At 37.5% G+C, this 26683-nt stretch overlaps 1 protein-coding gene across 5 annotated transcripts in view; it reads right to left on the bottom strand.

Annotated features, from left to right (window-relative positions):
• TOX (thymocyte selection associated high mobility group box) overlaps positions 1–26683 on the bottom strand; it is a 213047-nt gene that overhangs the window by 87678 nt on the left and 98686 nt on the right. For all 5 annotated transcript variants that reach the window (XM_079302704.1, XM_079302707.1, XM_079302703.1 and 2 more), the window contains one exon: positions 11829–11894. In XM_079302704.1, coding sequence (XP_079158830.1) covers positions 11829–11894 — 66 coding nt within the window. The remainder of the gene's footprint in view (positions 1–11828; positions 11895–26683) is intronic.

Here is a 26683-nt window from a genome sequence, read left to right on the forward strand (position 1 = left end):
ATTAAACCAACTGCACAGCATTGAACAGACACAAGCTTATATTTTTCTTTATTTTAAAAAACATTTTCATTACACCTGTGTTTATTATAAACAGATTTCAGTCTAGTTCAGATGGAACCTACAGAGTGGGAACTTCAGAACTGAATATCCTTAAATTTGAGCTATATATAGACAAAATGTTATGAAAGATTTCTGAATTAAGAATATTGTCCCAAATTTAGAGGACAATATTCTATGTTTCTGTCTAAATATTTGTGACATTTCTGCTTGAAACGATGGAAACTTCATAAAACAGATGATTGAGATGCCCACTGAGATCAAGAGGCTTCATTATCTACAAGCTACCTTGGTGTATAAATTTATGAGAAAAGCTTGCCAGAATAAGAACAGTTAATCCTGACTCCAACCCAAACCCAAGCTTTTGTTTCTGAATAAGACCTCATTAGTCTTCTTCAATTTACCTTTTAAGCCACCCAGCCTGGCCAAATCCACCAACAAGCTATGGAAGAAGGGGCAAAACTGGGACACTAAGAGGAAGTGTATGTCTGTTCTTTACTTTGGCAACACATAACAAATTAGGGCTACACATCCTGCTGTGCAGATAACACAAGCACAAAAGAATCTAGGATTTACTTTTGAGGTTACTCATCAGGAAAATAAGGGAAATGCTGGCAGGAAATACAAATACAGCCTTTTTCCTTAAGTACTCTACAGTGATAACTGCACATTGGCCAGCAAAACTTACTTATGTTTCAAAATAATTTTAATAGAATTTTAAAAAGCGATCAGAAAAGGCAAATCAAAGGAGAAGGTTCAAACAAACTGACCACAAGAGGCAGCAAGATTTCAAACAACCAGTGTGAATCTCTGGAAAGAGCAGAATTGCTCCTATATGACAGCACAGAAAACAACATTCACTAAGTCTGATTTGTGTGCTCAGTGGTTGCTTCAGTCACCATGCATTTACTCAACAGAATCTCATACTAGCAGCAGTTCCTTAAAAATTGTGAATTTGCCTATAGATATTTAATTTAAATGATATGAATGGTTCTGCCAACTATGTAGAGCGTGTCTTAATTTTTCATTTGCACCAAGGCTTCTGCATCTGAACTGTGGAAAGATGCCAGTTTTTAAAAGATAGATGCTTCAGGCTGTCTCCTCTTCTATTATTGAACACATTGTTACATAACTGAAATACTTATGAATCGAGAGTAATGTAAAAACAATGAGCTCATTAGAAGGGGAAAAACAGCCACGCACCTTATACAAATTCGAAAGTCAGGATAATATACTTGACAGTGGATATTTCCAAGAGTTTTAATAGGATCAACCTTATCTCTAATTTTTAAATGGAGGACTCTCAGAAGCAAGTGATTTTTAGCTGCTTTTGTCTCTGCATGAACGAGGCTTGATAGCTTGAGACTATAATGCATTACTGTGGAAACCTTCGGTCTGTTACATAAATCATCTTAACACTCAGCAAGAATTGTCCAACAGTGCCATTGATATGTTCAAGTCAATGATCCTGAAAACAATTTTTTTGTGTTTCTTCATATGGTAGACAACAGCAATAAATCATATTCATTTAAAAACACACAATATACTAATTTATCAAGCCACAGCTATCAAAAATGTATTACAGGGGAAGGTATAACTTTTTTGTATTGTGTTAATCAATTTCTCTAATTTGCATTAGTTAAAGGCCAAAGCCTCAAGCAAAACATTAATTTTCCTGTACCAGATGAATTCTGTTTTCAAGAAAGAGAATGTGCTGACAATTATATTATTAATTTTAAATAATCATAATTTTCAAAGTGTACAGAACTATGTAAAACAACAGACTTCTTTTAAGATATCACTCCTGAGAGTCTTTTAATTAATTACATTAATTTTATGCATATAGTATAGCAGTTGGCTGGGAAATGTGTTTTCAATGGAGGCCTTAAATGACAATAAGCAGGAGCACAAATATTATAAGAGGCCAAAGGATATGGGGCCTGCAAACACCAATACCATTACTGAAACAGCTGAACTCCCCTTCCGACAAAAATACTGGTCTGCAACTTTCCTATTTAGAACATTTGAGTAAATTAAAACGAGAAGTGGAAGTCTTTTATTAATTACTGACCAATTGGCCAAAGCAGTTCTTTAGGAATATACAGCGGCCTTAGGCACAAATGGAGCATCCTTAACCCCCAAAGTGGAGCCTTGTCTCTCTAAACTGTGACAATCTTTCACTTTCATGAGCACATCCCCAGTGGGGATCCAAATGCAGTCATTGTCCAATACCCTCATCACTCTCCTCTCCTGAAAAGAAATGTACTTTCCCTCCCACAATGTCCACTACTACTACTACTATTACCACTATTATTGTTTTTATTTTTTTTTGTTCTTCTTACTACTACTACTACTTCTACTACTGCTGCTGCTACTATTACTACTACTACTACTACATTTTAATTAAAGCTAAAATTCTTATGGTAACTCAGGGTCCTATTTGACAGGCTTTGGTCTGTGCTATAACACAGGCAACACCATGCATGGTATAATCTTGAACTCAGCATTACAAGACATACTTCCATAAATCAGTTACTTCTTTAGCTAAATATTCTTTTTCAACTAGAGATAAAAAGCATATTAGAAATAAAAACTTTTGAGAGACCCTCTCTGCAAAACATACCTAAATTATGCTCAGTACAAAGCGCTGGGTAATAAAACTAGTAATATACATATTTAATAAGCAGAATTGAACTGAAAAAAAAAATAGAAGTCACATCTTCACAAATCCTGCTGCTTGAAAATATAGATGATACACTACATTTAACCTGTCAGAAGCCTCATTAGCATCATAGCATAGACTCTAAACCAGCAATCAAGACAGTGTGCGCTTCACATGTTTACATTTTTAAATGCTCTTAAAATAGCAGTAGTATAGATTGCCATTTAAGTATGTCTTTAGGGGGCAAATATTCTACCCAAATTTCCATATGCCTTCTGAGAAAGACACCAGAAGATGAAACAATGTTGTACTCAGGGCACACAATGATGAAGGACAAAGGATCCTCTTTTTCTTTTTTTTTGCTCAGGTTTTTTCCCCCTCCTTTCTTTTTTCTTTCCTTAGAAAAGTCAGAAACAATGGATTGCTTCTCAGTATTCAAAAGGAGAGTGGGTCCTACCTGTGTGACACTTCTCCTGAATGACTAATGAAATCTCCAGAAAAAAATCTGATTTAATGTAAAATGTCACCACTTGAGAAAACAAGGATCAAACCAGAGGCATGGCCACTCTTTGCAATTATTATGCAACTTTTGTTTAGCCCCGTGCCAATCACAGGAAAACCTTAAAGCTGAGAAATATAAAAGCTCCCAGTTCCTACCAGTGGTCCCCCTTGCTTTAAAACATAGATTTTGGACCCAGTATTTTACAGTAAAAAGGGCAAGAAGTGCTCATTATCTGAATGAGTACAGATTATTTAAGCAAGTAAAAGTGGCAGGATTTGGCCCTCTCTTAATAAAGTGTCATGTAGGCATTGGGGCTGCTGGGACCCCAGTAATAAGTTCAATCATACTGATGTTGTTGTACAAACTATCAGCAGCGTGATACCTATTAAGACATTTTTATAAACTGCAAGAAATATGCAAGCTATTACAAGATATAATTCTGAAAAACAGACTACTATGTAAGAAGCCAATTTAAGAGGAAAACAACATAAACAATAGTAACTTGTGTGCTCAAGTGAAGCATCTTTTTAATTTTGAGTAATGAAGATGTCAAGCCAAATGCTAGAGTAGTTTAACTTAATTAGGTGGCCTATTTTTCCAGGCAGCCTTTCATTTCCCATTGAAAACTCAGCTTGTATGCGAGGCAACAAGAGCAATTTTGTCTGTAATGAATACCTCTGGGACTCCACGGAGTGATCATTTGAATGTTACATTGAAGAACTGGTTTGAGTAACTAGTTTGAGCTTGTTGAGATGCCAGATTTTGTAAAACTAACTAGATTAATCAAAGACTGGCATCTTATCGGTTTATTCGGTCAGGGGTCAGCAGGTCAAACTGACTCTACTGTGGCAGCCTTTGCCAAAAGGGACATAATAGTAATTGGTCTAATTTGTAGTTCAAATTCATGTAATTCTTCCAGACGTTTTATGGACCGAAAAGAGTTCATTTTATGTGAAGCTCAGTTGAAAAATACTGCCTTTAACATTTCCCATAGTTACATCCCATAATTCATCCCCACTGCTGACCTGTAGAGTTTCTTGGAAAGGAAACTACATAACTAAAATATATGATGTCTGTAATCTGTTATCACATGCTAAAAAAGTTGTACATGAAGGAGCAGAGGGAAACATTTTGAAGGATATTTTACACTGGCTGCTCATTAAATAGAAAGTTGTCTCATGACATGCACAGCGAAAGGCAGTGCCTTTTCTCTTGTGATATGTGAAAAAATACCTCTGGCTTTTGGATGGAGAATTCATCATTTGATGATTGATTTTCTGTTTACCTTTTTCATGGTAAAATAATAGCTTTTGTTATTTTTACTTTATTGATTTACTGTGGGGCTATTACTGAAGTTGCTGTCATCCTGATGCCACAGCTAAGACAAGACACAGTGTTTACTTTACTTCCCTCTCATCTGCAACTCTTAAGAAAAATACTTTTAATTGATGCACAAAATCACTGTGCATACAACAGGGCCAAGTTCACAATTTTAGAATAACTCTAGCAGTATCTGACAGTTACTTCTAAAGCCCCAAATTTCATAGCTAGGCAATTACCCTCCAAACCTGTTTCATTAAAAAGTTTTCTGCCCACATGGCTGTAAAGAATATATAGGTGCAAGATTTCACAGCCAGAAGACAAATAGAATGCTGAAAATTTTGTTATACTTGCTGAGGTTTCTGATATGATCTTAATTTTACAGATCCACAATAATGATTTTTGAAGGCTGGAGAGGGACACTTTTGTTCATACAACTGTAATTATGGGTATGTTTGCTTAGGATCCTTAGGGAGTAGATTTTGCCCTCTTTACTGTTTTTATAGCATGTGCTATAGAACAGGCTTTAAATGAAAGATACATTAAGTGAAGGCATGTTTAAGTAACTCGCTTTTCAGGGATAAGTAGGTCATATACATTTCTTCTGGTGAGAGTACAAGTTCCACACTTACTGAACATAACTGTCTAAAATGAATTTGAGTAAAAAAGGGTAAGGGTATTTCACCTGAGTTACCTCTTAAATGTGAAATTTGTAAGAGATCTTAAATTCCAGCCAACAGGCCCTAATTCTGACTTCTATTTTTATAAAAGTTGAGGCATTCGATTAAAAAAAAATGAAAATATCCTTGAATATATACACAGCACATGTTCATGCACTTCATTAAAGATAAAGACATTCATGCACGTTTGTATAGCACATACCTGTGGAGAAGGGCTTGGGGACACTGATGGATGACAAATTGTCATAAGCTGGCAATGCACTTGCAGCCCAGAAAGCCAACCATGGTCTGGGTTGTATCAAAAGCAGCATGGCCAGCAAGATGAAGGAGGGAATTCTGCCCTTCTACTCTGTTTTTGGGACACCCCACCTGGAGTGCTGCATCCAGCTCTAGGGTCATCAACACAGGAATACATGAACTTGTTGGTTTGGGTCCAGAGAAGACCACAAAGGTCCAAGGGCTGAAGCACTTCTCCTATGATAAAAGGCTAAGTTGGGGCTGTTCAGCCTGGAGGAGACTCTGAGGAGACCTTATAACACCTTTCAATATATACTGGGGCTTGTAAGAAAGATGGAGAAAGACCTTTTATCATGGCTGTAGTGTCAGGACAAGCAGAACAGTTTTAAACAGAGAGGAGAGATTTAGACTGGACACAGGAAGAAATTCTTTACTGTGAGGGTAATTAGACAGTGCAGGAGATATGCAGAAAATCTGTGTGAGCCCCAGCACTGGAAGTTTTCAAGGTCATGTTGGACGAGGCTTGGAGCAATCTGATTTAGTGAAAGATGCAACTGCTCATGGCAGGGAACCGGACTAGATGATCTTCAAAGATGCCTTCCAATTCAAACCATTCTATGATTCTAAAGATGAATATCTATAAATATATATACATAGCCTTGTTAATGCAACTGTTGATGTATTTTTATCAGGGACTCAGCTCTTTCCAGACTCTGCCTGATGTTAAGATAGTATTAAAAGACTGTTATACATAAAAGTGAAAGGTAGAGCAAAATTACATCTACCTGTAACTATTCATTCAGGATCTGAAAGGCCTGCCTGGTCCTTTTCCTTCCCTGAGGCCATTTTAACCTATGTCCCTTTCTTCTTTTTCTTCCTTTTTTTTTTTTTTTTTTAATGTGGCATTCATAGTCTACTTCAGAGAACTGGAGGACCAAGAAGTAGACTCCCTTCTGTTGATAACCTATATTTGAAATTAAAAGATAGTGGATCAGGAAGAGGAAGTTAGAATATGGTCCAAAACAGCCCTGGACTGCAGCCAGCCAGCCCAGGAGGCATTGCCTTTTCACTGTGGAGCAGCCTCTCAAATAATGAGGAAAATCTTTCCAACTATTCAGCAGGATTGTACTAGACTTCAGGTCAGGGTAGTATGTACCCATGGGACTACATTGGATCATGCAATGATTCTCCATCTGAGAATGCTGCTTTTTCTCAATCCTTTTCAAGGCAGCCAACTCCTGCCCTGCTCTGCTGATGGAGACTGTTGTAGGCAAAAAGATTGAAGATCTGTGTCTTCTGGCAGTACCATAGCCAGGGAATTCTAGCCTATCTACAGGGAAGAACCAACACAGAGCAAGAGAGAGAAGCTATTATGTGCATTTATCCATCCCTACTTCACATGAGCAATAGTTACATCAGTAATAATCTAAGAAATCATGGTATAAAAATATAAAAAATACATTAGGGCTATATGTAGGACCATGTGCATAAGGCAACATTAATATGAAAAAAATCTCTCTTTTGGATATCATTCCATCCTATTTCCTGTAGCTGTACAGGAAAAAAAAACAGTTTTGAAACCCATGGTGCCCCCTCTATCAAAGAGCAGATATATTTTAGATAGATCTCCCTGGCATAGATCTGGGAAGAAGGAAAGCACCACCTCTGAGCAAACAGCATTCCTTCCTCTGCCTCAGATCTTTTCTTCCCAGTGGGACAATAGGGGTACTGCCCCAAATCATCAGCACCAGGCCTATTCCCATCCCTTCCCTTTGGACCTTGCAGGGAATTTGGCAATTGCATTCATTTACCTTAACATTTATCAGGCCTCGGGAAGGATACAAATGTGTTAAGCTTTGTGCAAGAGACTCCTGAATTACATTCTGTATTGTGACTAGGAAGAATTGTAAAATAAGCAATATAATTTTATACCATGCTGTGCGTGGCCCACAAATTACAGGAGGTGGAATAACATAAAGAGTAATTCATGTCCAAGATTTCAATTATAGGTGTGGGGAGAAAACAATTATTGATGGGAATCTCAAATGCAGATCAGTTGGCATAGTTTTATTTTAAAATGATAAATACTTTCAGATCCAAGTGCAATTACTAGTGAAAATGTCACAGTTTTACTGTGTATGTTTGTTAATATGGCTGGCATAACTCATTTAAGAGATGCCTTCAGTGTAGAGTCCTATATTACTACTACTATATATTATAAGCAAAAATGCAGTACTTACACATATATATATAAAATGCACACAGAGACAACATTGCCAAACAGCCTTTTGGGACAGTTTAAAAGAATGTCATTAATTTTTACTGTATACTTACTCTTCTGGCTCAGTTCCAGCACTGGCTTTCTGTAAAAATCATTTCAAGTATAGAATTATGCTATTTGCTTGCAGCAACATCACAGGAACAGTAGTGAGCCATATGTTGCTACTTAGCAACTTGGTCTGTAAGTCCCAAAGCATGTACTGATTTGAAAATTGAACAGAAATGATAATTATTGTTGAGGGATGCTGTGAGGCAACTTGTCTTGGATTACCAAACTATGCAGATGTTTGATGTTATATAGCAAAAAGAACAAAATTATATTTTTCCTGTCCAATGGCTGAGCTTTTATTTATGTTAGCCTAAAGGGGATAAATTGATTAAAACCCATAAAATAATATAAGGTGATGTTTTTCTGGATATGAACACTTTGGAGTAAACAGAAGGAACTGAGGTGCTTTTCAGCATATATGAGGACCCCAGAAATCCTGCCTCTATGGTCACCTAATTCTGACGGGAGCAAGTTGAAACCCCTTGGTCCTTGGTGTGACATACCATGACTCAGTCTGCCAACCCACTTCCCAAATAAACTATGTCAGAGTCTGAAATTAGAAAATGATGCTTGTGTCTGACTCAGTCAGCATGACCAGAGCTTAAATAAAGGTTTCTGACAGGACTATGTACCTCCTTACATATGGGATTCATACTTTAGTTAACAGACATGAATGCATCAAGAAGAGCAGAGTAATTAATTCCCTCCTCATTCTGAGAGGATTCAACCCCTATCTCTGATCTTTTAAAGGAACAGTCAATTTATTAAGGGTGGAAAGGAGCCTGGATTTCTCTCACTAACATCATGCAATGGCAAGACTCATGACCACAAGGGCAAAATAGACATAGGACAAAATTATGATTAGAGCAACTATGCTGTCATCTGAGAGAGAATATTTTCTCCTCTCTTTTTTATGGCATTATGTGTTTTACATCCAGTAACAGTGACAGGAAAATGAACAAATAGTCCTAAAACCATGGTCAGATAATACAATTGCATTCTTTACTGTTCCTCACCCTAACCCTGTAACTTACATAGTCTTTAATGTTTTGTTTTCAGAGGAGAAAATACTGTATTTTTTTTCCAGTTTTAACCATCAGACTGGATCTTAAATGGTAGTCAGTTCACCTGTTTTGGCTGACCACCAAATGCTTATGCCCAAGAAAGGAACACCACCCCATTACAGTCAGAGAAGACCTCACAGACACTGTCAATGAAGAGTTGTTTAGCTCCTTTGAGGAACGACTAGCAGCTATGTCAGGAACAGCTTTGGGAAGGCTCCTCTCACAGTCACAGGTTCTTGATGAAACATGAGAGGCAGGTTTTGCATCACACCCCATATTCCTGCTCTCAAGTGAAGTTGTTTTGTCTCTTTTTTTTTCCCCCCCTTCCCAAATACTGTTATTATTGCAGGCTTTCACATATGCTCCAGCCCACACAGAGCTGGAACACCTCTTCTGTGAAGGCAGGCTAAAAATGCTGGGGTTGTTCAGCCTGGAAAAGAGAAGGCTCCAGGGAGATCTTAGAACAGCTTTCCAACACCTAAAGGGAGCCAACAAGAAAGCTGGAGAGAGACTTTCTACAACGGCCTGCAGTGACAGCTCAAGGAGGAATGGCCTTAAGCTGAGGAGGACAGGTTTAGATTAGACTTTAGGAAGAAGTTCTTTGCTGTAAGGGTGGTGAGGCACTGGAACAGGTTGCCCAGAGAGGTTGTGGATTTCCCATGGCTGGAAGTGCTCAAGGCCAGGCTGGATGGGGCTCTGAGTAACCAGGGCTAGTGGAAGGTTCCCTGCCCACGATCTGGAAGTTGGAACTAGACATTCTTTAAAGTCCCTTCCAAACCAGTCCTATGGGCTGTGATTCTGTGTATTCACTTAAAACCACTGCAAAGTGTAAGCATCAGGAGAAAATCCCAGCAAGGGAAAAGAGGTTGTGACAGCCCAAGGCTGACAGCCACTCTCATCCAGGCACAGAAGGCTGATTGACTGGGGCACACTTGGAAACAACTTAAAACACTCTGCCTGCCAACTGAGCTGCTCCTTGCCACATGGATCCCCAGCAAAGGACACAGAGGTTGCCTTTGGGTTTTGAACTCTACCTGGGAACCAGACATGCCACAGTCCAGCTTTGCCATGGTCAGATTTTAAGTATGTAGGACTTTTTTGGTTCCAACCCTTAGTAAGAATTCAAGGTTTTCTGACGTCTTTGAATTTGGAAATGTCACATTTGATAGATTTTTTTTTCCTTGAAGACAAAGTCATTTGCATTTAAAATACCTAGGCCTGGCTCTTTAAAAGTACTTTAAGAACCTTATTTTCACTGCAACCAGTGAGTGTTAGATGCATAAATATATCTGAGAATCTGGGCCTTGTTAGCACATGCAGAAACCGCATAAAAGATTAAAACTTATACTCTTAATTTTTCAATATGCCATTTAAATTATTTAAACAACAGGCATACACAGTACAAAAATATCAACAGAAGAAAAATAATTCTGATGTATAATGTGGATTTGCAATTCTTTATTCAAAACTATTTAAGACAGACATAATGATTCTCTGAAAGGTAGCAGCTGCCTGATAACAGCAATCATTCACAGAGTTTGTATTTCTACTGTTTCAAACAAATTCAATTAGCCCTTGCACTTCAAAACCCTTAAGGCAAAAATGAGATGATACTAGGCTGCTTTAATCTAATAGTAATACTAAAACTTGTCAGTACAGTTTTTGGATTAATGGTTAGAGAAAAATTAATAATATAATTTTTCATTTTTTAATCAAACAGTTCTATTCTAAACTACCTCTGGATCTTGGAGGGTTCTTAGCTGAATAAGTTCAATCATGCACAGTTCCTAAATGCCAAGTACACTATTGGTCTCTAAAGGTATTTCAGAGTGACTTCAACAGAAAGCTGGGAAGCAACATGGTGGAACACCTTAAAGATGATCTTTTTGACTGAATCATGTACTCATCTCACAACCTCCTGCTTCCCTGCCCCCAGTGAACCTGTGCACCTGAAGAACACTACTTCATGAAGACATTTCATTTTGAATGCTCCAAAGTTACATCCAGCTTGTCTGAACATAATTACTATTCATTCAAACTTATTTCCCACCTAATGAGAGTTTTACACATAAGCCTCCTGGTTGTGTCAGGCCAAAGCTGGCCCAAAATATTGCATGGCATAGACCACAAGTCTGGTTATTCATGTTACTCAGTTTCTGACACAATCTAACTGATCTGCAGCACAGTCCCCACCACTCACTGGTGCAAAGTTAAACTGAAACACGTGAAGTAAATGAAAAATTCCCCCCTACATATAGACATAGCAACAGGTAGACAACTCAAAACTCTCAAAGCTGATTTTGCTTTCAAGCACTAATTAAAATTTTTAATTTTTAGACATCTATAGGATCTTTGAGGTCAAGTGGAAAGGTAAAAGATTTTTTTTTATATACATACAGTATAAAAATTTAGCGTGTGTGGTTCCCCAAAAGGAGAAGGCCTCAAAAATACCTTTAAAGATTGCACATCACATTAAGCCTTTTGGCCTGTAAGCTACAGAAAGCTAAGTCATTGCCTTAACCCCACTGCTAATTGTGTAATAATAGCAACATTCCTCAGACATAGGATTAGTGTTAAAAATGCAATTCTTCAATTGTTCTATCAGCGATAATTAAATCTATTTGTGACACGTATAGCTTATAATGATTAACTTGTCTGCAGTCAGATAAACAAATAACCTGCACCTGTAAAGACTTTATTTCCTGAAGGTAAAACAACTGTTTAGGAAAGATCATGCTGGCAAAACAGCTGCTTGCATTCTGGAGAGGAAACAAGGTAGTATCTTTCAACAAACGCCAACTCTGGTGTTTTATCAGCTCTATCTCATTAACTGGAAACAAGGCTTAAATGCTTTGTTTATAAATTATGATTATTCCTGATTGCAGCAGTTACTGATAGTGCCACTCATTTGCAATGCAACTCTTTGAATTTTTTTAATTACAATTTGAAACAAGGCAGAGAAGATTAATTAACCCACCTGGCTGGCTGGCACGTAGTCCTGGCTTGGTTCTGTCATACTCATATACATGTTCTCACCGTCAAACTGCAAAGGAAATAATAGTAAACATTCAGCAAACTTGATTTTTTAGCATTGACTGAAAAAAACTGTTGCTATAAAATAATATTACAGCCTGGTTTTAGAGACTTGTAATTGCATGTGTGCAATCTTGTCTTTGATGTTCCTGTTGTCATCCTTATTGACCCTGGATGTCAGTGATTTGGAGTAATTAGCGCTCTAGTAATTACAGCTAGCAAGGAAGAAATGAATGGTTTCCTTTCATCTGCAATCTGTTTTAAAACAAAATGCCTCATTTTGTGCACCATGTATACATATTGCTGTTGGTTGCAATGAAGTACTAAGTGAATTGCACACTTACTGAGAAAAGGAAGATGAGAATAGAATCTGCACTAAAATGCTTCTTAATGGATTCCAACTTTAGCTTCTGAACAGAACAAGAGTTGAAATTTCAAAACAAATTAAACCCCCTCCAACTGAAATGTTCCCATATCAGAAAGTAGGAAATGCATTTCCAGACAGCTTTCAGACATCTGAATGTATGAAAGAGTATACCTCCCATCCGTATGGTGTAAGAGGATAGTTTGCTTGATGTGTGAAAAAAGTAAACATTCATAATCAGAACTGCAAAAATAACCATCTGTAAATGATAAATACCATTCCTGGAAATGTATACAATATAGAAAAAGCTTCTTGGCTTTTTTCTCTTTTTTTCTCTTTTTTTTTTTTTTTTTCTCTTCTCAACTGCAGTTAAGAAGTAACGGAAATGTCATAGAAAGAAGTTGATTAAAATCTGAAGGTCTAGATGGAGAAAAACTGTCAGATCTGAAGCCTCATCCTGTACCAGCACAAAGAAGTGTAAAACTACTGATTTCTTACATAGTCTGGAAAATGTCCCCACAGAACTCTCGTCACACCCACTCAAGTGGCATTGCCAACAGGGCGATGATAGTCCCAGTGCCTGCTCAGGAGCTAGGGAAAATCTTTTCAAACCTTTTGAGCAGAAACGAACAACAGCAGGAATTCCTATCTCCAGTCATCAACCACAAATTTCCAGCTGTTACGAGGTCTGTTTGAAATAACTTGCACCTGACCCCTTGTGTGTGTGAATGCTTAGAGTGACACACTTTGGACTTCAGCCATTGCTTTGCATGACACAGCAGCTTTTTTAAGAGGTCCCTCCTGCTAAGATTGCTCTGCTCCTACAGAAGATATCCATGAAATATCCCATGGACATTTCTTGACCAGTGTTGAGCTTCTGGGGATATTCTACCTGCAAGGTGAAGTATGTTCAACTCCCCTGAGGTGGCAAAGTTAAATTGTATCTTTGGCAGATGGCTCTACCAATTTTTGCTGAGGTGGCTGAAAAGGTTTCAGCTTCCAGCTGTTCACCCTCTTTCTCTGCCAGAGGCTACAAGGCTTGTAACAGCAGCAGTAACATGAACAAGTGCCAGCTCCTGGCACAGCAGCTGATGGTCTGCCCTTCCTGGCCAGAGCTATTTAATAGTCACAGACTATCTGTCAGAAGTCCTAGTTCCATGGGAGGGAAAGGATTATGCCACAGACACAGATCTGCCATAGGGAATAGAGTATTTCCAAATTTTGACAGAATAGAGATACTTAGATCACAAAATACAGATTTATGCTTTTTCCTTTTTTTGTTTCTTATTGACATGTACAATTTCTTTTAGCTTTCTCATTCAATAATGTTCTTATTTGTAAGCATTCAAAGTAGAGTTTTGGAGAAAAAATTTTAGTATCTGGATTGGAAAAAAAATTGCATTGTTTCTTCTACTGAGATGGACAGGTAAAATTCTGAAGAGATTTCACAGCCAGCAGTTGGAAAGCAAGCAATCCAGTGCAAGGCCTAGAGGAGCTCAACTTATTCAGCTTGTCAGACGAAAGGCTGAAAGGTGCCTTGATCAGTGTGATTGGTACTTACACCCTGGAAAGATGTCTGATAGCAAGATGTCAGCCTTCCTGACAGTGGTATAATGAGATCTAGTGTTGAGAAATGGGAGATAGAGAAATTCAGCCCTGAAATAAGATACAAGTTCCTACTTTAGGAGGTAATTAAGCACTATGTCAACAGCAAACTCATCATTTCTCAGACATTTTAGAATGAGGTTTGATGTCTTTTTTGGAACAGATGCAGTCCATATCATATTTATAAGAAATCTTATGGACAAGATAGTTACACTTGCTGGCTATGGGAGTCCTATCTGCCTGGAAACCATCATTCCTTGAGTCTCCTCTTTTGAATTTCCCTTGTTAGCTTCTTATAGTTGTTATGATACATTTCAAGCTTTGCTGTAATTCAAATACTGTGTTGCATGTGTTTAGTTGCAGTGAATATGAAGAAATTTCTTTCTGCCTACTGGCTAGATACAGTCAAGGATTATTTCAATTTATTTTGCTTTCCATAATGCATGAGACTATGATTTAAGAATCTTTATGAAGTATACTACTCTTTCATATAATTCCCTCTTTTCAATGTTTGGTCATCTGTCCTTGCTACAATCACCAAATCTGCATTCTTTGAATAATTTCTCTAAGGTATTTTTCCATGAATACTGAAATTTTATAATTCTGTGTGTTGTTTGTGGATTATCTGCCTACCTAATCAGTGCCTTGCTATTAGTGGTCCCCCTGGTATAATAGGATATTGGATCTCAGCCTCTCTTGCTTGTTGCTCGTGGCTCTCTTTTAGGTCTGAAATATCTATTTTTTTTTTTTTTCTACCATGGTCTGTGGGCTTTATGTGAGCATGTTTCAGAGAAACCAAAACAGAAAAAATATACATAAATTTAAACTTCATGGCCTTTTGACCTTACATGAGAAATGACTTTCTGCAACATTTTGTATTAATTTGTTAGGGTAAATGTTTAGAAAATAATATTGATGCATAATGTTTGTCAAATCTGAGTGACCTGTTAACATCTAAAAATACCCAGAAGCTTTCTGATTTGTTACTTAATTTCTTCAATATTCAAGCATGGAATTTAGTCACTGCAATATTTAGCATCTATTTATCAGAAGTATGTGCAAGATATTGTGTAACAGGTTATATAGGTCAGCAAGATTTGATGCGATGTGTAATTTTGTAGTGTTTATATATGCAAATTGTGGACTGTAATGCATCAGCTGACAATAACACTCTTGCCATACTGGTATTTGTACTACATTTACCTCTATTTAAATTATTATCTGCCCTCAGTCCACATGGCTACTTGGCAGCTCCAAAGACTGGATATGAGCCTGAAAAACACCCATAAACTCAAAGGATGAAGCATATACATATGCATTTTGTACAGCAGGTATTGCCAGGAGATGCCTCCTTCACATTCTCAATGTTTACTAAAATGTTTATAAAAGAGTGAAAATATGATCTTTGTATACCAGAATAAAACAAAATATTTACTGCAATGCTGATTTGTTTATTCATCATCCCCTTTCCCAACTACCAAAGCAGTGCAAAATAGATATGACCTGCACATCCAGCCAAAAAAGTGCACACAAGCCTTCAATACCAAAAGGTTTAGAAAAACTGATGTAGCACAAATACAATGCTCACCTTGCCCAAATGTGATAATCCCACATCAAAACAATAAACAAGAGGAAAAAATGCCAATAATTGGATCAGTTTGAAAGTTCTATTAATATATTTTCCCCTTCTGTTTAGAAACTTCCAAAACATGCCCCTAAACCCCAGAAATGAATATTGAATCATTTTACCTTTAATAGACTGCTTTGTAACATGCAGGCTCTGCAGCATGGCACCTCTCAATAATTCTCCACCTGGACACCTTAATTCATGCTACATCCACCTGGAGTTCAGCTTAACAAGTAAAGTGATGCATGCAACAGCAGGTCAAGCAACTTATCTGGATCAGGGTGAGTCTAAAGATGGCCAGATAAGGCTCAAAGATGTCCTCAAATCAGTGTTCTTCCTCTACTCTATGCCTCCAAAATTGTCCTATTGTACTCATTCTCAGGTTGGCCATCTCAGTTTGTAGTCCCTAAGCTTTCCTGCCACTCACTGTGCTTGATTTCAAGCAAAGAAACAGCACAAGCATCACTTAACCCGTGGATGATTCATCCCAACAGAACAGATGAAACACAAAGGCAGGCAGTTAAATGAACTGTCTTTTATGAACCTATGTATGATGTATATATATCATATGACATTTCATATAAAGCTTTCCCAATGTGTCTCCAAGATCCCTCAGTACCACTAAGAGCAGATTTCAAAATCTTTCATTTTAATCTATTAAATGTGAATGCTAATACAATATTCTGGTGTGTGATAATAACTACTCTTGACAACATTTCTTTTCACATTAAAGTGTAACTGCATGAGAAGTTTGGGTGAGAGCAAATGAAGAACATGACTGCATTGTAATATGAAAAGAAATATAACTGGGAGCTGGTTCTAACATAAATTCAGGATTGCATAATATTCTTTATTTAAATGATTTTTATAAATAAAACATACAGGCCACACTGTGGCATGGCCAGTTAGAAGCCCCCTCAGAATGACCCTTTGTAAGACAAGTTGTAATATTCAGCAACCAATATGCAAAATATGCCCAAATGCTGGTATTAATTTAAATTGTTATACAGTTTACTCATAGAAGTTAGGGATGTAATTACATAAACACTGGCTGACTGTAACTGATGTAAGAGATGACAGAGTTTAGCAGATGCCCAGAGTGGTAAAGCTGTTTTAAGGGATCCAAGACTGGCTTCTTTCTTCTATTAATGTGGCACCATACCAGAGTCACACAGTGTACAGCCAGAAAGCCTGTTTTCATCTTCCCTTTTAAATTGCAGCAAACTTTACCAGCATTTATAACAATGATCATGAAGTAGCAAAGCTTGCAAGAACAGTATTTTATAATTCATTCTTAATGTGCTTTAAATTAAAAACTACATGTACTATGTCACAGAGATATTATAGACAGGTTGAACAGACAAAAAAAATTCTCATGGTGACACCAGTGTCGAGAATGTTTATCTGATCACCTACATAGACAGAAAACTTTGGAATACAAAAAGGAGGATGCAAGATGGCAGAAAAAGCTAGAAGGGCTTGAGAACCAAAGAGGATATCTGGAAATAAAATATATTTCTATCCTAGTAACTAAGTGCACATACAGTGATTATAAATGCAGATGAATATCTGCATTAGCTTCATATAGCTCGTTCAGATGACAGGAACCACATTGACACACATGTTAAACAAGCTTTCAGCCTAGCTTCATGTTCTCCTCCACTTAAGCTACTTTCTTCTATACCAAGTCACTGTTTTCCTTACCAGGATCACCTGTGCTATCTGGATTACAGGGAGAATGACATTTCTCCCCTCTACCTCCATCTTCTTGCTACACAATATTTCTTGGCTGTTGTGGTGAAATGAGGGTTTATTTTGCTCCTTTTTTCATCCAGTTATTGACTTCTAAGGGTACAGCATAGTTGCTTTTTCTTTCTATGCATATATATACATATATATGTATGTGTGGCCTACATTCTTCAGGCACAGTTATATCAGCTATGTGGAAGAAAAAAAAATACAAAATCAAGCCCATGAATGTTTGAGCTTTTTCCCATTCATACTGAAGAGCAGCACAATGTGACAGTACTGCATCTTGTCCAGCTGCTCTGTAGGCAGGGAAGCATGAGGAATATGAGCCCAAATGGCTTTTGATGCCACAACATGCTTGGGATGGGTGTGGAGATGGAGCAGCTTTGGACAATGTTTTGTGCACAAATATATCCCAAAAGTGATATCCTAAAATGTAAAGATTAATGGAGGAGAAGCAAAGGAAGGGATGATGATTTTGGTGAAAGGTGCTATGTTAATAAGTTCAACTTCTGGATAAAGCCACTTAGACTTGACATTCTGATTTCTTCAAAGGATCATACAGATCTTCAAAGCCTGTTATTAATCACGTAATCTAAATACAAATTTCTCCCATCTTAGGTTTGAACTGGAAGATAGATTTAGGTTTAAATATAAACTTTAGTTATATCATTAAACCATAGTTTACCTTACTCTGATGGTGCCCCAGCACAATTTGTTATGTTTCATTTTAGGAATTTGCAATAGTGTTGTGTAAAATGATTGTTTATTTCTAGTGATTTAGTGATTTTACTGCTTACAGGTTATATATATATCATTTGTAACCTACATTATCTAAAAGCCACTAATCCTGAAAAATCTTTAAAACTAGGTAATTTTGTTTATTTTAAACCAAATGCCAAGAATGGATATTCTCTCATGTTGCTTGATGACAAAGAGTGATATTTTGTTTTACTCAGAGCTGCTGAAATCAGACTGAAAAAATAATGGGATACAACATAAATCAAATTGCTATGCTAAAGGAACAGTTGATCTTGTTATGGCAACCATTAAAGATAAAAACAGATTCTCTGTAAACATTACACACAATGGAAAATCCCATTCTTGACAAAGTGGTACATTTGTATTAAATTGAAACTCCATTTTATCTCCTAAACTCCATTTTGTGTGCTGTACTTGAACATGTTTAAATTCACCCAAGACATGTTACAGTAATGCATTCCAGACAGGCACCCTTCCCAGGAAAGAGGCTTGACACCTCACTGAAGGGCTATCACAAGAAAATTGTCAAAAAACAATCTAGTACTATCAACTCTGATTGTTCTGCCATCTTCCCTCCCTCCTTCCATAAACCTTGTTTATCAGCTGAGGAGCATACTAAAAAAAAATGAGTGAAAATGCCTGAATGGCATGAAGTGAAATTCTTGCAGAGGTGGATGTTCCTCTATGGCCAAAGGGAGGTGATTAGTGCAGACTAGCAGGACCTGGAAGAGTCCTGTTCCATCTGGAGCACTAGAAGCTCTCCATGATGCAGAAAGTTGGATGAGTCAAGCAATAGGCATATCTCAAGACTGTTGTTATTAATTTTAATTCTGCTACTAGTTTTATTAGGAAAATCCTTTATGTCTCTGATCTTTTCATCTTCTTCCATGTTGCTGAAGAGAGTCTGAATGAGGACCATGGGGGATGCTGTCTTTATGTGGTCTGAGCACAGTGATGTGCGGACAAGGCAGATTGGAGCTGGGAAGGAATTTGCCCTGGCCTGGGCAGACAAAAGGTGCATGAGAGCACTGGCAGCAGCCTCAGAGCAGGAAGCAAGAGTGCTGCTTCACAAGAAAATGCTCTCAGACATTTCCTATCTTAGAAAAATGCCAGAAACAGCCACACAGCACCCAGACTTGGAGCCATTCAGTGCTTGGATCCAAGTGTGATAGGGCTTGCAGATTAGCACTGCCTTTTCTACCACCCGGCTTTCAAAGACAAAATGTTTTGTAAATACACCACTTGATTCTCCTCAAATGAGACCATTTTTGTCTCATTTTCCATTTTAAACACCTGCTACTGCCTCAAAACAGTACAAAAAGTGCTGTCAAAATTTTCTCAGATTTTAATGCCTGTGTCACAAATGCCCAACCCAGACCTACCACCATTGCCTTCCTCAAGCTAACTCACCATTTACCTCTTATTGGGAGAAAGGGAGGAGACAGAGTGTTTGCTGAGTATATTCTCATAGGTGGAGAGCTGGCTGAATATCTAAATATACACTGGTAGTTAAAACCTGAATAATGGCACTAGAGCATTTGTGTTTTTCCTGCACTTAATAGAGGTTAATGTGAAACTGCAGGAAAGGTGAAGGGGAGTGTTTAGCTTCCCGCTTGGAGCCTGCATGTGTCAATGCCTGACAGAGCCTTGAAGTTGTTAGCCTGCATGCAGAGCACTAGCTGAATGAGGTTACAGTGCTGAGCACAGCGGGCTAAAGAAGTAGGATCAGACTGATAGGAGGAGTGGCAGAGTCCAGGCACAGCAGAGTGTATCAAAGACAGCCCAGGGGAGAGCGGGTACTGTATTAGTCCTTTGTGTACATTTAAATGGAAGACAGTGAACATGCAGAGATGAACTCTGAACTCTCTCAGCTGGGCTCCTGCTCCTTTTAACCTTGGCTCTGTAAATAACACAAAATAAAATAATAATAAAAAAATAATAAATAAAATAAGTTAAAATAAAATAATCCTAGTACACTGGGGTCTGGACTCCTGTGCTCAGCTATTTTTTGCATATTGAACACTCATTAAATAAACATACTGAGATCAAAGTAGCAAGTGCTTTTGTTATTACTTTACTCAATTCACACTAAATTATAGATGTAGACACCCACTGGGAAAATTGGGTGATAAGGTGGAAAGGTTTGAACAACTAAGATAAAGACCCTTCTTCTTCTGCCCATAGCAGCTGAGGAAATTTGTTTAACCTGGTGGGCTGGTTAAATTTTCCAAGACCAAAATTCTTGCAGAGGTGAATGTTCCTCTATGCCAAAGGAAGGTGATTAGTGTAGACTGGCAGGACTGGAACACTAGGAGCCCTCCAGGATGCAGAAAGTTGGATGAGCCTTCATTACAAGGTCTGATCCTGCATCATGGAAGGAGAAGGGAATTGTGCCATTGCCAATTGGACAGGAAGTGGATCAGTAGACTGGTAAGGGAATAGGAATCTTCTTTGAGTTTCAGAGTAATTTTTGTCAATGTTCATCTCTATCTCATCGTGTAAAGTGGTAGATTATGTAATGAAACACAGGGAAGCTTAATAAAAAGGATCTACAGAGAACAAAAATTACTAAAATGCATTTTTTTATATATCCACATGGAGAACCCCTTGTGCTAGAGTAGACCAGAAGAGAGGTCCCATGGACCATAGTCAATGAGTTTTCCACACTTAGGACAGAACCACTGCCTTTTATGAGAGCAGATGGAGTATCATAGGGATCCATGAGCAGAGTTCTATCTACTGTGTTATTTATAGTGAATGGGATACACATAGTTCTTATGGGTAAGTACACCTCCTTCTGTGCAGCAGAATCTTAGAAATAAAATGGGACAGAACAACATCAATCAAAAAAGCACAAGCAAAATTCCATATCTATTCTGAAAGTCCTATGAAAGAGGATCTTGAGAAGGAAATAAAGGTGAGAATTGCCACAAAACTAAACAACCTTACCCGAATAACTTATGTTTGAAAGAGTAAGTGAGGAAAAAAAAAAACACATGGCATATGAAGAAATATTTTTTTACCTGTGCCATTTTTTGAAATCTTATTTAAAACAGTATCACCTAAGAACTTCAGCACTCTAGACTAATGCAGCAAGTCATTTGGATCACATATACAGCGTGTATTAAAATTATCCCGTTGAAAGGAGTGACAGTGTGAAAATACTTAAAATCAAGCACCCATTCAAATATATGATAAAATAGGACCCAAGAACTCAGACATTTAAAGAAACAGGAATAAAATATTTAGGTATGTACCAAACTCAGATGGAAAAAGTCAGCTTTCTGATAAACCAAAATATTTAGCACAGTCTGATGGGATCTCATTAGATAGAACTAATTCAGACCTGGAGAGAGTGATAACAGAAATGACTAATTGCAAGGACTGAGGAAAACATGGACATCTGTTAAATGACAAGAGTGTTGTAGGGCCTGATATACAATCATAGTTTACCAAAACAGCTACTGTGGCAGCCATGTGGACAATCCTGCTTCCATCCACAATTACTCTGGTATATGAGCATCTTCCTTAATTTCATCAGGATTATTTTCATTAAAAATATCACACATGTTTATTTGTCTGTCCGCATCAAATAAAAAGAGGGAGCCCATGAATGTTTATAAGAAGAATCTGAATCAACATGGATTTTTACACTTATAGTTGCAACAGATTCAGAACCTTGACAAGGCTTGTAACTTGACTTACTGCTTTGCTAGGATTGTCTACAGATCAAACTGAGATACCCTGGCAGAGCAATGTAGAGAACTTTACAGTATTCTCTCCTAAAATAGGTCATTTGGGAGTAGATGTGGTTAGAAATGTTCAAAATATTACTCAAAAGCAGAAGAGGAAAAGTTGTTTTACTTTTTTTCTTACCAACTTCAGTGAAGGTATATCCTTGATGTGAGATCACTTATCTGTTCTCAAAAATTCTAAGTGTTCTCTACACCTTTTAAGATAAAACTTGACCTTCAAGTTCACTTTATGACTAAATTATTCCATGAATGTTTTCATCTTTTCTTTCAATTTTGCCAAGTTGCACTCATAATAGCTTTTTTAAAGTCTGCAGCACTGTTTCCTTTATACAATTGATATATTTTTTAACAGAAAAAAGGCAAGTTCATGCAAATATATTTCATTTTTTCCAAGTTTTGAAGGCAAAGAGCTAAAATATAAAGCTATAGTTGTACTCTCTCTTATCAAAACCCTTTAAAGACAAAAAAATGTCCCACCTCTTCCTCCCTCCTGCTTGAAGAACAGATGTCACACCCAGCACTGTCTGCTGCTCTTCCCATCAATACATTATGAATCTATTGCAGTTGAACACTCCTCACAGCAAATCAGATAAAGTTACTCAGACCTGGCATTACCAGCACCATGGCTGTTGTCTTTTAAATAGGCTGTGCATATCAGCATGAGACAGTCACATTAGTGCTGAGAGGAAGCTCCTTGAGCAGGCAAAGCCATCCCCTGAATAACAGCAGAATAAGTTTCACAGAGCATCCACAAAAACTTACTATCAATTCCTCCCTTACAATCCCAGCAATGGCACTTTCTTGCATTTTCCCCTTGTGGTTCAAACTCTTCAGCCATTTTACTGCTTTATCTTCAGGCCTTTTTCCATCCTTCCAGTGTGCTGAGACTAATGACTTCTACCTTTTACTAACCCTTGTGAACATAAAGACAGACACTCTGTCCTCCTCTCCAGAAAGCCACTTCTAAATTCCTTTAACCTTCTCTGGCAACATGCTTTTTCCCAAGCATTTCTTCATTTGTAATCACTTGAGTACTTCCCTTTACTGATGTCCATTTCACCATCTCATGTGCTGTCCAAAATTAATGTAGTGCTCCAGTTAGTCATGAATAATCCTGAACAGGTTCTGTGTTCCCAGGGTTTCATCCTGTCCCTGGGCATGCATCAACCTCTTTCTTCCTGTACACTTTATTTAGAAAATGCTTTGCTTTTCCCAGACCTTAATAAATGAAATCTTATAGGTTAAATGAAATAATCTTATGATTATAAATGAAATTTATACAGTGTTATGGGAAGTTTACAGATAAATAGGGTACATAGCATGATCTATGACAAATGGTGAAGAGCTAAATTCCATGGATTTTGACTCAAGTCAGAGCTCTGTGGTTTTTTTCTAAATAAAGCATTTTCAAGATGAATCTTATGATGAAGCTGACTTTTAAACTTTTACATGAGAAATGAAAGAGATGCTTCCACCAGAAGAATGTGGCAGTTCAAGCACACAGTAGCACTGTGGGAAACCATTGTTTCAGTTCTACTCTGTCACTCCCTCACACATCAGTTGCACACCAAGGCCACAGGCTGGGTCTTCCCACATCACTTCTGTGGCTGTCAACTTCCTAAAAATATCTGTTGATGAAGACTTGAATTCATCTCTATCACATCTTGTGCAGTGTTCTCATTCACAGGATATTATTGACTGGTATGTCTTTCTAGCTTGGAGCAGAAATAACTTCTGGCCCTGAGAAATTCCTCTTAAGAAGAGAAAAAAAATTGGCAATTATCATCTTGTCAAATTAATATTGGCAAGACTTTGTCACTTTAAAATTTGCAGCGTGATGTATTTCAGAAGCGCCTGGATGCAGTGAAACAAGCTGAATTCTGTCACCCTGGCCCACTTCAGGAGGGAAGTGCTTCATTTTCACCACTTGCCATGAAGGGAGCTCCAGGCTGGGCTCTGATTCACTGGCAGTGATTCTCCACCTGCAGCTGCCCAGAGAGACACAGCCACTCCAAACCCCATGGCTAAGAGGGGAGTTATGGGCAAGCTGGACACAGGCTCCCCTCATTTTGGCTGAAATGAAACCAGCCAGCCCCTGCAAAGTGTGTGTCAGCAGTTTTGAACTGGACCGTGGCACCAATGTAGAAACAAACCTCTTGAAATGCAGATAATCCTATGATTCACACAGTGCAGCCTGTGCTGCAGTGCACTGAAATAGAAACAGTACTCAATATTTTTTAATCCTACTCTAATTATAACAATGTTATAACCCCTGCTAATGAGCTAACATATTTTTTTAAAGTGTGTATTATAACAATGTGATTAAAGCTTGATGGAGCTGTTCTTATGCTTTTATGATATAAAAATGGCTTCTTATTAGCTTTTGATGTTTCATTTTCCCCACAGCATCACAATATCTGCTTCTGTTTTACCCAATTGTACAATAATTGTTGTTTAAATTCAGCAATCTCATAGCCTAGTCAGACTCTAGCCATTTGATTAATCAGTGAAAATACTCTATAACAGTAATGCCATGAAAAATATGCCTTATCATTTTAGTGCTCCATATTATATTCTCTCACCTTTCTGTAAAAGCTACTGAAATATTAATATACTGTCCTCAGGATTTGATAAAACACATGATGAAACTTATCATAACGTTTTATGCCTAAAGACCATTAAATTAGCACACATGGCTTCAATGATTTTTATTGAAATGGGTTCTTTTTGTTTGGGAGACTCAAATGCAAGTTGAAAGTTTTAAAGTTATGGAGGAACCCACTAAAAATTACAGCTTCAGTGGTCATGCCCAAGATTATGTCTCTGCTGACCTACACAGAATAAGCTTTCTTCAAACAGTCAAACTCATTTCCAAACTAAACTTTCCCAATCTAGAATAACTTAATTCTGTGTTTATTAGGTAAAAAAAAAAAAAAACCTCCAAGCCAAGCCAGTACAGAAGGAACAAAGAAAATCAAATGGGCAAACTCAGATGTACAAGTACACAACTCCAGCAGAAACACAACAGCTGCATAAATATTTCCAAACCCATATTTGGCTCCTTTGAAAGGCAAACGCAGCACCAATTGAAATAATCTTGTGGTTCCTGATGTAGCAAAATGTCCTTGATTTGAATGGAATTCAGAATTAAACACCTTTTCACAGATGGGGCTGGTACCAAGACACTGGTCTGGGTCTATATTGGTATAATCCAATTGTTTTCAATACTGAAATTGATCAAACTCAGAAAATTTAACTCTTATTGAGGTGGGGTTTTCTTTTTTCTCATTTTTAGGAAAGCCATTACATGGGCTCATACATTCAGCACAGAGCCTTCTTTGGTTTTAGCACCAATCTGTTTTGTGATATTCTTCTAAAGAGGAATATTAAGAGACTCCAGGGTTTTGCAGAGGCTCCTGAGTCTTAACAGCTGTATTCATAAACTGCTAGACATACAGTATCATTGCTTCTTCCTGTGCTTTACAGCTCATGTAATATTCCCCAGCTTCCCTTATGTCAGTGTCTACAAGTCAAAAGTTCAGAAATAATAACAGAGTATGGATATGTGCTGTCATTAGATTCACATTTTGATAGAAAATTAATTTGGTGTTTTATTAATTTGTTTGAAATAGTAACTACTGCCTTGAAAAGTATAAGGTGATTAATTTCCAATACTTTCAGATCATATTAGCAATACACAAGTGTTTTGACATGCCTAATAGTTTTACTCATCAAGATTTTTGGAGTTCAGAAATTCTTTTAGCTACATGAGCCAGAACCTTACAAGCTAAAATAGCGAGAACATTGATTTAAAAGCTGGGGTAGTATTTTAAGCATTATAGTACATCACTGAAGATGTTTTATTAACACAGATTGCAATGTGAATTATATATGTGATTTTACTTCTTTCTGTTAAACACAGCTTATTGGAAATGTATAACCAGCTCCTTTTTAAGAATACACAGCAAAAGCAATGTCATGTATTATGCTACAGCAGGTAAGTCCCTTCCTTAGATAGGATTAGCCAACAGATTTATCAAGCAGTCTCTAAGGAAAGCAGAGTTCAAACCTAGGCTCATCAATAATACATAAATAAACTGAACAATTAGGTACAAAGTGGCTATCTTGTCAGACAACTTATTAACCAATAAATGATATACTCACTGCAGACAGTGTAAAAAGAGGAGATATGTAAAGATAGGAAAGACCTGAAAAGAGAGAGGAAGGTCCTGTACTCCTCAGTGTGTTTGTGAACTTGATAATTCTCTCCAGCTCTCCATTTTGATGTCTAGACAAAGGTGGTTCAGCAACACTTCACTACCAGGAATCACTTGGGGGGTTTTCTGATAGCTAAACAAAAATATATTCCTTTGCTCCTTAATCAGTGGTCTAAGGAAAAATATGTATCACTTTTCCATTGATGGCTACTACAGCCTCAACTTCAACTTAATCTGCAAGTTTTGCATAATAAAAATGACATAAATACAGTTATCCCCAGTGTGTAATGTCACCACTGAGAATTGCTATGAGACAGTCCTATCACTGAGATGCATCAGTTCCTAGAAAAGGGAAAATGAAAGCAGTCAGGCTTACATCTGGTTTACACAACACCACCAAGAGGTCTTAAAATGCAAATCCATGGTGTGAAATATCAAAATACAAGACATTGGATCCCTCTTTACTATCAAATATGATTTTCTTTTTTGTGCTGGCCTGTACTTTTCAGACAGAAAATGAGAAAACCCAAGGTAGGAAAGGGTGTTGCTTTTTTTTTCTCCCCCTCAGCCAAGCAAAACAAAGAGAGTCTTCACTTCATTTAGGATCAACAATTAAGCAAGCAAACTAAGTCCAAATAAAATCTTTTCATATGCACATATCTGCCTCAGCTCAGAAATTATGAACATTTGAAGTACAGATTTCAGGATTTAACTCAGAAT

This window comes from Erithacus rubecula (assembly GCF_903797595.1).
Source record: "Erithacus rubecula genome assembly, chromosome: 3".
Taxonomy (NCBI): domain Eukaryota; kingdom Metazoa; phylum Chordata; class Aves; order Passeriformes; family Muscicapidae; genus Erithacus; species Erithacus rubecula.